The sequence below is a fragment of the Centruroides vittatus genome, unplaced genomic scaffold (genome assembly GCF_030686945.1).
Source record: "Centruroides vittatus isolate TY-2023 unplaced genomic scaffold, ASM3068694v2 contig_549, whole genome shotgun sequence".
Lineage (NCBI taxonomy): Eukaryota > Metazoa > Arthropoda > Arachnida > Scorpiones > Buthidae > Centruroides > Centruroides vittatus.
This window is the reverse complement of record NW_027122325.1, coordinates 5,233,683-5,247,753: the sequence shown is the minus strand read 5'-3', so window position 1 is coordinate 5,247,753 and position 14,071 is coordinate 5,233,683. Positions and strand designations below refer to the sequence as shown.

Here is a 14,071-nt window from a genome sequence, read left to right as displayed (position 1 = left end):
TGTACATCCAAATAAAAAAATATCTTTCTACATTTTATATTTGTTTCCATGTCCAATAATCGTGCTTCCTTGAGCTCTTTGGATGTGTATATTAGAATCACGATAATTTTTTTGATGCCCCCCATACTTTGGCAATAGCATAGAGCACAATATGTCAAAGACTTTGAAATAAAAATTTGGGAATTTTTTTAAGAAAGTAAAAAATAATGCAAGAACTAAAATATTTTTCATTCAATCAACAAAATACAGACATTTAAAAGTGATAAATGTAAAAGTGATGTATGTATAAATGTCAATTGTATTTTATGAACAATTAAAATTCAAAATTTTAGTTTGATTTTTGCTCATTATTTGAATTCTTAAAAGTAAATTTCGACTTTACTGCTTTAAGCACATTATTTTCCTTAGATACAAAATATATACGTCATCTTTACTGTGATTTGAAACTTTACGAAGTTATGCTCTGCTGGACCCAGTTGAAGAAGCTGCAACTGGCCCGTGAATATTTAGATGGCAAAGTATCGGAGATGATCTTTCTCCTCAACTTCCGGTCGGCTCCAGCAGTGAGCTTCTCTGGTCTTCGGGTGAATGCAGATGACTTTTCCCGTATAATCTACATACAAGTTTACGTTGCATCCATTCTCCAGGGGCATTCATAATTCATAATTGAAAAATCTTGTTACACAAAGGAATTTCAGGAACGAGAGTAAGTGTACAACATTTGGAAATCACTGTTTACCGCAAGACAATTTTATACCATACATCCAGAGGCGTAGCTACCGTGGAGCAGTTGGAGCAAACTGCTCCAGGCGCACGAATCACGAGGGCGCCAAGTTAGAAAGGGCGAAATAAAAACTTGTAAAAACATTCGTAAAAGTTTTTTTGAATTTAATAATCAATCAATTCACTATTCGATTTGATTCCGTTCTACAATTATGTACACTTTTCAAGCGTTTATCACCTGCATATCTTGTCGCGTCATCTGATAAAAATATTCTGGAAGGATCAGAATTGTTACAATCCGCATATCCCTCTGACATTTCGCCTAGTTTTGGACCTCAACTGCTTCGATTTAAAATGCGTTTTTATACTCAGGTAAAAGAAATTACTTCTATACGCCAAGTTGCCGAACTACTTTTAATTCACACCGCAGTCTTAAGTAGCTTCTCAGACATTATTGCTGCATGCCTCATTTTTTTTTAACTTTACCGGCGACGAAAGCAGAACGAAGTTTTTAAAAACTAAAATTAATCAAAACTTATTTAAGAAGCAGCGTGTCACAACACCGTCTTGGCTCTGACTACTATATCAATTGAAAAAAACAATAGCTTGTCAATTTGATTGGGAAAAAGTGATTGACCGATTTACATACGAAAAAGCGAAAACACAATTTTGAAGTTTTTTAAATCTATTATTATGTATTTGTTATGAAACTAAACATGCATACATTTTGTCTACAGTTTATATAATATGTAGTAAATATTATTAGTAGCCAGGCCGGATGGCCGAGCGGTTAAGGTGGCAACCTACCGCTCTGGGGGACTCGGGATCAAATTCGGACGGGTCGAAAAATTCCTAAGAATTTCTCGAGATTGGTCCTCATATAACATATAACACACTCTGAGTAAATTGTCTCTGCTCCGCCAAATGGCACTATAGAGTACAAAAAGACTATGTCTTAATCATAGGCCTGGTCTGGCACCCAGTAATCACTGAGATGTTTGGACTTACAAGCTCGAACCCGAGTTAAGTGCTCGGACTCTGGTAATGCTACCCAATAGAGACCATACATCCTCGCCTTCCTCGCTCTCGAGTCCAACCCTCTTACATGGACATACGTTTTGGTGCAGCCTGTTCTGCGCATAGAGTTTTCTACCAAACAGAGACCAGCTCTTATAAACGGTCAGTGGGGTCCCCTTCCCTAGAAAGGGGGACCCTGCTCAGTGAATCAACCTTGTCAGCCCCTCGGAAGAAGTCCTTAGTTAGAGGACAGTCAAATACAGTCGCACCTCGCGTCTACGCGAGGGCACCCACAGGAGTAGCTATCATCCATCTCCTTGTCTGAACTTGGACTTGAACTGGGGAAACCTCCCATGTCCGGTCAGTATTTGCATTATGTACCAATTACAATTCACTGGAGTTTGGACAACTTCAAACACGAAGGCGTAGATTGACCTACCTACCATACTTTGAGTCCAGCGGTCTTGCTGGAGGGGGGTTGGTCCGTCCGTATATGTCGGCCCTGTCCCTCTCCATCCGGCCGCCCCATTGTGGGCCTGCCCGAACTCATAATGGGCTTGCTAAAATGTTGCCCTCGTAGTATCCATAGAGTGATAAGAGTTAAAAAGAGTACCCCGTATTTAAAAAGTTGCAATTTATTTTATTAATACTGTATTTTTATATTTATTAAATTAAATATCTTATTGTTGAAATGCCTCGAGCCGCAAATAAATTGTTATTAAATGAAGTTTTAAATCGAAATAATTAAATATATGTGTTAAAATTAAATGTTTAAAATAAATTTCGCGAGACTTCTGAGGAACTAGGGAACGCATCGATTCTACTTGCTCCAGGGCGCCGAATATGTAGCTACGCCACTGGTGAGGGGATCCCTCCGGTAGTCACGGGGTTCCTAGGGATGGTTCTCATTTTTTCTAATAGTGGCAGTGATTTGGTTAATGTCCGCCAATTCTTCAAGACCATAGATAATATATCTCGTTTGGCTGGGTGAAACAGTGAAGTGAAATTGGCTGTCTTACAAGCTCGGTTAAAAGGGAGACCATTATCGACGTTCTTCAGCTTGGCTGATCAAGATCCTTGTACGTTTGAGGGAATTAGGCAAAAATTAATTCAATGTTACAAAAAACAAGAACATAAGAGTTGGTCGAGTGCATTCTTTTCCTTAAGTATTAAGCAGAACCATGATGAGACGGCATGTGACTATGTCATCCGCATGAATACACTATTGTCGAAAGCCGCTTCCAATAACGAAAAAAATCGGTGCCTTGAGGGATGACATTATTAGAGAAAGATTTATAAAGGGCCTACGGTCCCAGCTAAAAAGATACGTATTAAAGAGAGAACCCCAGACCTTGGATCAGGCAATTAAGGAAGCGGAGGGGAGGAACAGGTCGAACTCGAGTGTAACGTTAGTAAAGAAAATCAATTCGTACACACCATTGAAATAAAGAACCCAACCGCTAATGAGGACCCGAATGGTGTGGTGAATAATGTGAAAACGAAGGAAGACGATAGACTTGAAATGTTGGAAAAAAATGGTGGGGTCGTTATGTGGCACTGTTAATGGTTTGGTCGAAAGACAAGGTGAAAATCTAGATAAAAATAAGGATAGCCTGAACCCTTCTGGCCTAAAAAGGTGTTATATTTGTAGGAGTCCTCACCACCTGGCCCGCCAATGCCCTCAACAGAATAGAAATGATTTAAACTAATTACGGGGCGTGATGATAGCCAGTATCACGTCCCATCCATCGAGCTAACCCTGGCCCCTAATGTGTTCTTCTCTAAAAAGGGCCTTCCCCTCATTCTTGGTGATGTATATGGTACCAGTATCAAGTTCCTGGTCGATACGGGTGCGGAAAGGTCTGTGCTAAAAGATCGCTGAAGATCGCTCAGAGCGAGATATGGAGTAGGGGACCAAATGGTGCACTTCACAGGAGCTGGAAACGACTACGAGGAATCGGTGAGAAGGTTATCGAATGCGAGTTGGAGTCTAATATCAAGATCGAAAGAGGAGGGAGAACTCAAAATGTTCAAATGACTTGCATGTACTTGCCATCCGAAGTTGAATACGAAGGAGTATTGGGGATGAATGTGTGAAACAGATTCCCGGAAGTATTAATTGAAACAGGAGAGAATGTAACATCTTGGAAGGGAACCGAAATTGATGACTTTTATCAGTGTTGTGGATTCAAAAAGGAGGAATCCGATAGTATAGTGGAGATTGATTTATCCCATTTAGGAGACTACGAAAAAAAGGAAGTGGAACGTATGTTTACTGAACACCCCGGATGTTTCGCACAAAGAATAGAAGATTTGACCGGTACTAAGGAATTTCTTCACACGCCTATTGTTAAAAGTAACCAAATAATTAATAAAAAACAATATAGAATACCGCAATGTTATTTGAGTGAACTAAAAAAATGATAGTTTCATATCTGAAGGCGGGGATTTGCGAGGAGAGTACATCTGAATGGAATTCCCCCCTTCACATTGTCCCGAAGTAGTCTGGCGAGTTAAGGGTTACTCTCGACCTACGAAAAATTAACGAAGTAACCCAGTCCCAGGAGTTCCCTCTAGCCCGTGTGGATGAGATCTTAACGAAGTTTCAGGGAAGCAAATTCTTCTCGGTAATCGACCTAAAGTCTGGATATTTCCAGATACCCATACATAAATCAACCCGTCATTTCTTTGCTTTCTCTACTCCGTGAGGAAAATTTCAGATGTGCCGCCTCCCGCAAAGTGGAAGAATAGTAGGAGGTATTTTCAATACGCCATGTCTAGGCTGTTGGGGAGATTCATAGATATCAATTGTTTCGTCTTTCAAGACGATATCGTATTGTTCTCCCAATCCTTTGAAGATCACGTGAAACTCCTAAGGGAGGTAATCTCTATATTAGACAAAGCCAACTTGAAATTGCATCCGAAAAAGTCTAAATTCATGGTTACAGAAGTGCGGTATCTGCGACACATCATCAATAGTGAAGGGATACGACCTGATCCCTGCAACGTGGATGCGATCAAAGAAGTCCAACCCCCGCGTAATGTGAAAGACGTCAGGAGTTTCCTCGGGATGGTGGGATTCTTCCGCAACTTTATCTCCAACTTTGCCGAGATTGCTTTTCCTCTTACATATCTGACTAAAAAACATGTGAGGTTCCTATGGGACGACCAGTGCCAATCAAGTTTCGAAAACTTTAAAGAACTATTATCTAAACCCCCTATACTATCTCATCCCGACTTTAAAATATCTTTTTTCATGCACTCGGACGCTTCAAATGTCTGGGCTGGTGCGGTCTTAGAACAGGAGAGGGAAGGAAAACTCATTCCCATCGGCTACTTTAGTAGGAAGTTCTGTGGGCCCGAATTAAAATATTCCATTATCGAAAAGGAATGCTACTCAATAATCTTAGCCCTTCGCCACTTTAAACATCTTATTCTAGATCAGAGGGTTACTGTGCTTTCCGACCACAAACCTTTAACCTTTGTGAAATATATAAAGAATCACAATAACCGCCCCATGAGATGGGCCGTTGAATTATCTAATTTTGATTTAGTCATTACGCATGTTCAAGGGAAGGGTAACCCAGTTGCTGATTTATTGTCTCGACCGCATTGTAGTAGAGAAGAAGCCTCCTCAAACGGCGATGTCATTAATTGCATCAGTGAAGAGTTGTGGAAAAAGGTAAAGAAGTCCCAGATTGAAAACAGAAAATTCGGTCCAATGAGAAATCATTTAATTAAGTCCCCACCCTCTTACAATGATTACCCGAGTAGTGGCATACTTCCTGAGTATCAAATAGATGGTGATGTATTAGTCCACGTACGACCGGGGCGGTTTGGAATACGTCAATGGAGGCGTATTTGTGTAGGGGAAACAGCAATCAATGACGTGATAAAAACATTCCACGAATCACCATTAGCCGGACACTACGGCAAAGAAAAAAACATGTGACCTGATCAGCCGTTACTACTACTTCAAGAAGATGCAAAAACTCGTCGATAGATTCGTGAAGTTCTGCAAAGTTTGCCAACAACATAACTTACATCAAGGAAGAGCCCCCTTTCAAGAAACGGAAGTAGCTAATTATCCGTTTCAAAGTGTCAATCGATGTAGTTGGCCCTTTAAATCAAATACATAAAGGTAACCGTTATATTCTCACCTTAATCGACATGTTTACTCGATATACAGAAGCCTTCCTTCCCTTCAAAGGATCAATCTGCAGCCTCTGTGGCCAATGTGTTTTTCGAGAGTGTAGTGATATCGGACCTTCTCGTCCTCCCTCACTTGCGGTTTGGTCGGAAAGGGTGCAATCCACCTACACGCGGTAATAAAGGGTTGTAAAAGGGGATAATAAATATAGACAAAGAATCATAAAAGGAAGGGAGAGAAAAGGCGGGAAGAAGGACGGTGAGAGAAGTTCGGGACACAAGAGAGAGAGGAAGGGCGAAGTGGTGGTCCCTGAGTGTGGATTAAAGTTTTTTTTTGTGTGGAATATCTGACTGTTTTGGTTTTGCGAGACGAACCGACGGGGTGGAATCCGCTGATTCAGAACGGGTTCCCTACAGAGAGGATAGTTTGCAGATATGGCAGTCCGAGATCATCATCTCCAACCGGGGCACTAATTTTACGTCTTCCATCTTTAATGAAATGTGCAACATCCTTACCGTCAAGCACAATGTTACAACATCATATCGCCCTTGTTCGAACTCAGTTTGTGAACGGGTGAACAAATCCATCAGTAACCTTCTGGCCAGAATATCAGGCGGCAGCAACAACAATTGGGATACCTTCTTACAGTCTGCTGTGTTCGCTTATAATAATGCTACACACTCCTCTACTAATGAGTCACCCTCATTTCTTCTTTACGGATTTGATCCTAAATTCCCTCATGCGTTCCCTGTTGAACAGACAAATGACCACCCAGGTATTCCGGAGTACCGGGATTTTCTTATGTCTAAGCTACGATGCATCCGTGAATCAGCGTACGAATTAAGTCGCAACCGTAACAAACTTAACCGTAACCGCATTAACACAGGGAGGAAGGTGAGGAGCTTTGAGGTAGGGCGAAAGGTTTGGATGTTGCGGAAAGGGAAAAAACAAGGCAAGTTTTCTCCAAAATATTTAGATCCATTTTGTGTCTCCCGCCTTCTGGGGCCTGTTAACGCGGAAATCGAAAATTGTAATAAAAAGAAGAAATTTGTTGTACATATTGACAGACTAAAACCGTAATTCTCAAGCTTCCTTGAGCCTAGGCGGAAGCGTAACATCCCAATCGGAGACGAAGGAACACAATCCAGAGAAATCGAGGAGATTGAAAAGGAAGAAGACCATGGGCGTAGCCAGGAAGAGGCATGGGTGGGCACGGCCCCTCTAGTTAACCTGGTGCCCCTCCCCAGAAAATTACAGCCCGGCCCCCATGCAGTTAATCTGGTGCCCCTCTCCAGAAAATTACAGCGCGCTCCCCCAGTTAACCTGGTGCCCCTCCCAGAAAATTACAGCCTTTTCTAGGCCCCTCCCATAACAAAATCCTGGCTACATCCCTCACCTACCCACTGCGCAACGGGCGAGCTACAACAGGTATAATCAACATAACCAGCAGCATCAAGGAGGCAACGAGAATTCGGGTAATGAAACCGTACCAGAACAGAGGGGTAGGATCTCCCACCCGTATAACTTACGGGGGCGGAAAGTGGACTATCGCCGGCTTCACTTTGGAAGATGAATTGTAGTTCATCATGCATTAATGGTTGTATATCTTCATATTAATGTTTCTGTTAATTGTTAATATGTCTTTAGGTGGGGGCGTATGTGGCTTTATTAAGCCTTGTTATTTATTTTTCTTTTCTTTACTTTCCTTATACTATCTTCCTACGGTAAAAACTGTACTTCCGGCTTCTGTTTACTTAACCACACTGTAGTTAGTTAACCCATGTGGTCTAACTGTAATAAAACAAAAGGGGGTGACACCCGATCGGTCGAGGGTTTACGGGCAGAGGAGAGAGGGAGATTGGAACGAAAGGAAAGAAGATTTTTCGGGGAGAGAGGCAAGTAGGACGAGCACGTAACAGACAATTATTAAGGAACGGATCCCGAGGTTTTTTTTATTATTATTGCCAGTCACCCCTTTGAACTTTTTCATTCTGACAATTCCTGTATAATTCTTATCAATCTTATCTTGCTCTAGGGCCCTTTTCTTTGTAAATTTAGTTAAACTATAGTTAAGCTAGACATAAGTTAGAGTAAGTCCTTTGTTTTGTCGTTACGTGGGGACCAATTGGTGATATTGTTTCGGGTGGTCCCAAGTGTCTTTGTATTTTCTTAGTAAGTGTGTACAATTGTTTTTTTGAAAACTATCGATGTTAACTGTAATTAATAAACTTTTTAAAATTTTTATCAAAGCCGAGCGATTCTCAGGATTCTATTATTTATTACTCGGCTACAACTACATGAGATCAAACCTATGATAGAAAATTGGACACACAGTAAACAGTACGATAGGAGATCTGAGGTTATCCTTACCTGTTTGAGAATAGGACATACTCGGCTGACTCATCAATACCTTTTGAAGGGTGATCAGCCAGTATGCCAGTATTGCAACTGCTCCCTAAGTGTAAAACATGCTGTGCGATTGTTCTGCCTTCGAGAAGAGGCGTAGACAGTACTTTGGAAATGCAAGTCTGAGAGAGGTTTTGGGCCAGAGGCCAAATCTTGACAAGTTACTGGACTTTCTGAAAGTCACTAATATGTATAGACAGATTAAATTTTTTATTTATCTTTTACTTTTATATATCCTGTTGTTTTGTTTATTTGTACTGTTTTATATGTGTTTTTAGTTATTTATATTTTAAAATATGTATATATATATATATATATTGTGTAATTTTACCATTTTGTCATGGCGCAGCATAGCGTGTATGGCTCGTGCCAAAAAACGCCAACCAACCAACCAACCAACCCCGGTATGTGCAAGGAAAACAAAAGGGAAAGTGTTTAATCACGTTAAATTAGGCTTAGTTTTGGAGGGTACAGTTGGGGAATACGTAGGCTTTTAAGTTGCTTGAACTGTGGGCTTAACTCGTAATTATATTATCATCTTTTAATATTTAAAATCCTTTAATATAATTCTGGAAGAATTATATTAAAAGATTTTTCATTTTTTATCATGTTCTTGAATTTTTGCTATTGATTTTGAAATGTTCCTTAATGTGAATCTTCGTAAAAAGACAAAATGAGCTCATCATATACTAAACAAACTGTACTGTACTAAAATTGATTCATCAAAGGATAATTTTATTTTCAAATTAAAATACATTAAAAAATTTATATCATTTTATTAGAGTTAATATTGTGTAAATCGTGATTAATATTGGCTTTTGTTCGTAGGTATTTTTGCATAATTTTTCTCATCAGTTCCTATTTCGAAGAGAAGAAAGAAATTATTTAACTACGATGATCAAATTTCAGCTTTTAAAATATATACTACATTTACAAATAAAACTCACTTTGTTTGCTTCCTCGTCATCAATCTCTGCTTCTTTTATCTTGTAGCAACATTTCTAAAATTCGTTATAAGTAATTTTTATTGCAAAAATCCTAATAATCCAATTATTTAAATGACTAAAATAATTTACATACCCGCCAAGAGAAGTATTCTCGTTTGGGTGGTGTAAATAGTCTTGTTATATCGCAGACTTTTGTTGCTTCTATTACAGAATTTACTTTAGAACATATTTCATACCAATTTAGCATTAAATTGAAAGGACTGGGTACGGCTTCGTCTACATAAAAATATGTAGCACATTGTCTGGTTCTGATATATTTCCATTCCATATCGGCATTATCCTGAATCATTAAAATAATAGTTTAGGATAATGCCGACACGAAAAACAAAGCTTACGTATATAAATTATATGAAATTAAATACAGCTTGTATGAATTAACACAAACACATCAAAGAGTATATTGCCAACCATGATTATGCTCATTACGAACAAATTCGTTCCGTAATGGGTTCAACTGGCATAAGTCAGAAATCAATGGATGGTGTCCCGACTTCTTGATAAATTGTGAAGGTCTGGTAATGGCCATCTGATAGTACTTTAATGTTTGTTCGATTGGTTGGGATAATGAAAATTTTTATATAAATTTGACGTCATTCTTTAGAATTATTCATTGTAAAACTAAATTAATGACGTCAAATTGAAGTCGAAATGTACACTATCCCAACCAATCAAATAGACCCTTAATAGGAAAGATGAAAGTTCTTACCACGACTTTTTGGAAAGTATTTGTTAGAACAGCAATCAATATGTTAATGAAAATTATAATCATTAGCACATGATAACTGCCAAATAATAAAGTCCCGATAGCCTGGGTAAAACTGTGGTGTACGATTCCTTCGGGTGCAGTTTCGGTTTCTATCCCAACTATCACATCTGCAGAATCGAGATCGATTAATCCAAACAGAGCCCAGAATAAAGTCTTCATCGAAGAAGATAAACTATAGAATTTTTAAAAATTAGTATCCTTGCTTATTTTATTCAGATTAATAGCGTAAATTTACTTACGAAGTGAAAGCAGCATCTTGAAGGATTAGCTCCCCGCTGTTTTCTTTTCGTTCCATTCCTTTATAGTGTGAATATAAACTTGTCATGCAAATGGCTATGGTGCTCAGCAGAACGAAAACTCCGGCCAAGAACCATGCGATATTCACTAGCATTCGTGTTAAAGAGACCTAGGATATATAATTTTGATATTTTTATCTACGTTAATTATTTAATTCCACATAGAAATAATCTTTCCTGGTCGAAGTTTATTTACTGAGCGATTACAGTATAATCTCGACACTTCTAGATATTCAATGCTAGTCGACTGGGGTATTGCTGGCACTGTTGCCAAGTCGTAGACAATCTTTCCAACCGTTCGAACTCCATTTTTACTAAAGATTGCATGATATTGAACCTGAGCTCGAACACTCAAACTTAGGCACGATATTAAAAATTATTAAGCTGCTTAAAAAAAGTATAGTATCTTATAACACAGTAAGTTCTATATAAATATAAAATCAATTCCTCAAAATTTTCTTCCAAAAACACCTCCCACTACTCCTACTAGGTTTAGTGGGAATTTACCAACTTGGCAAAATAATTTATGGGCAAAGTCAGGATATTTTGATCAGTAATTCAAATCGTATTTTGCTATTATTAATTAACAGTTTACTTCGCGCTATCAAATTTATTTACGAGCTATTGAATTCATTTTACTTCCAATAATCCGGCAATCTCCTTATTCAGCTCAGTATGTGTCAGATTATCGAGATTGGACTGTGCTTAGAAATTAATACGTTTCGTATTATTACCTGAATGGGTCCCAAATGAAAACTTTGTTGAAAATAATATAGCATTTTTCCAATAGCTAGAACTCCGGAAAAACTTAGTAAAGCTTCGTGTACGAGAGTGGAGTCATATGGTGGCCAAAATTGTCTAGGGACATCTTTAGCTCCCATGTGATGTATATCAATCCACGATTTAAACCAAAATATGAAGGTCGTCGTTAGCATCAATTCCAAAACGATATTGTACCTACGATAATTAAAATAAATTATCATTTATTTACAAATAATTAATGATACAATTTCAAAATAGAAAATAACTGATATTGAAAAAAGTTCGAGAATTTATATTTTTATTGCGGAAATAACAATAGCCTATAAGTAATTGTGATTACTAAAAACTTTCTATCATTAAATATTTGAGTAAAAGAGATTATCTATTAATGTAACTAATCAAAATTTGCAGACTTGTGCTGACTACCAAATTACTAAATGGTATGACTTGATATTTTCTGGGAGATTCTTGTTGAATATAACAATAATTTCAAACGGACAGAATCGTTCATTATGCTATATTAATTACACTGTATCTAATTATTTATTCAAAAGAAACGAACTCGAAATTAAATATTTCACAACATTCAAAACGCTCGAATCCGATCCGCACTTTCGTGACTTTTCGTGAGCATTTTAAAACTTTCCCATCCACAAAGGTTAATCTCAACCTATTTGGGTGAAATTTGTTTATTAATTCCGCCCACAACGAGAGAAATTGACGTTGACCATGTAGTTTAGAAAGTTCATATGCATTGTTTCGAATATGAAAACAATTTCAAAAAGATATTATTGAAATATTCAACAGTTCAAAATTTTAAGTAAATTGACTGATTTGATTCGTCCTAATTTTCAGGATTTTTCCTCCGATCCTCCTACGTCAAATTGAAGTTAAGCTGTAATTATTTTAAATTAATTATAATGAATAAGAAGGTGATACCAATTCCATGGATTCTGAAAGAATCGTTTAAATCCAAGCAACGTGAGACGCCTGATGGAAGCCCAAACGAATCCGGCAACCCAAAGTACGATTGGAATCTCTAGTCCTGAAATAATAATAAATAAAAAAAATTTAAATCCTTTGTTAAAAATTCAAATTCATAATGAAAAGAATTTAGAATAAATAGAAAATAACCTGTATTTGGAGGACCTCTTTCAGAAGTGTTCGTATCAATACCGATCATGGTAAAGAGTAAAACGAAGAATATTATATACGTTGCAAATTCATTCATAAATCTATTTAGGGGACAGCGCCATCGTTTACCCCAATAAGTATTTGGTGCAATCATAATGATGATACAAACAATAGGAAGGATCAATATTCTAAGCAGCATATGAATCGCTTTTCGAAATAATGAATATTTCACCCAAGTTATGCAAGGACCATTCCATTCCGCACTTACTATTTTTTGAATGTGTGGATGAGCCACAAACTAAATGAAATTCAAAATGTATAAAATCTAAATTTATAGGATAGATTTTATTTCAATAGCTAGAAGACTTACTTCCTCTTGGGAGTAATCGAGCGCAGTTTGTAATCTCGGATATTTTACATGTAAACCGCTGAAACCTTTCTTAATTTTTAGAATCCGTTCTACTTCATTAGCATTTGGACATTGCGATAACAGATCGACTGAAAAATTTCGAACGCATTCCGACAAGGCATTGTATTCCATCTGAAATTGTTAATTAGTTAATTAAATTTTCAATCAAAGATAAAATTTGAATTCTAGAAACAAACCTTAAATTCCTTTTCTAGTCTGGCGCATTCTCTTAATTGTTTATCCAGAGTAAAAGCTGTCAGGATAGGATCTCTTGATGTCAAACAGATAAAATATGGGTTGCATATAGCTCTGTATATATTTAATCGTTGTGAAGTTGGATCTGCACCCATATGCTTGAGAATTCTTCTGCATTCTTTGCATTTGCCTGTTTAAAAAATAAGCTAATTCTTAAATTCTATAGTTATAAGTGCACTAATAATTTTAAGTTAGTTTATATAAAAATTTAGCCAATTAATTTTTCATGGAGTAAATAGGGATAGGATTGGTGTAAGTCAATATAACGTGAATATTTAACTCCGTTCTAGAGAATAAGGAAAGACAGACGGACAGAGAAACGGACGACAGTGGAAATTTATAGAACTACAATCTTTTCAAATTGCAGCCCAATGAATATACTCACATGTAGGCAAATGAGGTTCGGGTATACGATGATTTCTTTTTAACAGAAGCCGAATTATTTCGACAGAACCTCTTTGAGCAGCCAGTATAAGAGGTGTCATGCCGTAATCAAATTCTATGCTCTTACAACAACTCTGAAATTCCAAATTTCTTTCCCTGAAACAAGAAATTAATAAAACTTTAGGAAATTGAAAATCATCGCATTAATTCTTTTGTACTTACTTAAGAGAATCCAATATCATCTCTATAAGTTTTATATTTCCTGTGCATACGGCGTGAAGAACACAATCCTTTATGTCTATGTCGGGAATGGCGAGTAAGAACTGAATCATCTCGACGTTTTCATTTTCGACTGCGATGTGAAGTGCAGAAAGACCTTGATAATTAACACAATTTATATTCAGTTCATTATTCTGAAATATGAATAAATTAATGAGTTAGTTGTTCTATCTTATCTCATTCTGTTTTAAATAAAATTTGTAAAAGATACGCAAAAGACTTCTCATTCAAAGAGCTATTACCGATAAGAAATTTCTTAATTCATTTACGTCTCCATTCTTGACGAAGTGAAAAAATTTTTTTTCTGTCATATCCAATTCCGGTAAGGACACTATTTGGTGAGGAACATCCGGAATATCTATAATTACTGAATCCGAGTTCATTTTTTACTGAATTCTTCTTGAAATTCTTCTCTCGCTGAATTATTATTAAACAATATTTCTCGACAATAGTAAAGCGCTGAAGGGCGCTGAATAGTAACTT

The 14,071-nt window shown here is 37.3% G+C and overlaps 1 protein-coding gene across 1 annotated transcript; it reads right to left on the bottom strand.

Moving 5' to 3' along the window:
• Nucleotides 1-9,018: 9,018 nt before the first annotated feature.
• On the bottom strand, nucleotides 9,019-13,717 carry LOC136978645 (short transient receptor potential channel 4-like). Its single transcript, XM_067274388.1, has 12 exons — nucleotides 13,532-13,717; nucleotides 13,311-13,465; nucleotides 12,868-13,055; nucleotides 12,632-12,802; nucleotides 12,262-12,559; nucleotides 12,067-12,172; nucleotides 11,100-11,322; nucleotides 10,309-10,475; nucleotides 10,010-10,241; nucleotides 9,377-9,583; nucleotides 9,244-9,297; nucleotides 9,019-9,154 (listed from the first exon to the last, which is right to left on the bottom strand). The coding sequence occupies exons 1-12, from the start codon at nucleotides 13,639-13,641 to the stop codon at nucleotides 9,062-9,064; spliced, it is 2,004 nt and encodes a 667-aa protein (XP_067130489.1). The 5' UTR covers nucleotides 13,642-13,717; the 3' UTR covers nucleotides 9,019-9,061.
• Nucleotides 13,718-14,071: the final 354 nt, after the last annotated feature.

What these genes read in the sequence shown, in the direction of transcription:
- LOC136978645 (XM_067274388.1), bottom strand. Translation starts at nt 13,641, where the DNA reads ATGATTCAGTTCTTACTCGCCATTCCCGACATAGACATAAAGGATTGT. An exon ending in ATACTTTCCAAAAAGTCGTG is followed by an intron (nt 9,584 to 10,009) that starts GTAAGAACTTTC and finishes TTAATGATTCAG; the next exon opens with GATAATGCCGATATGGAATG. An exon ending in GAGAATACTTCTCTTGGCGG is followed by an intron (nt 9,298 to 9,376) that starts GTATGTAAATTA and finishes AACGAATTTTAG; the next exon opens with AAATGTTGCTACAAGATAAA.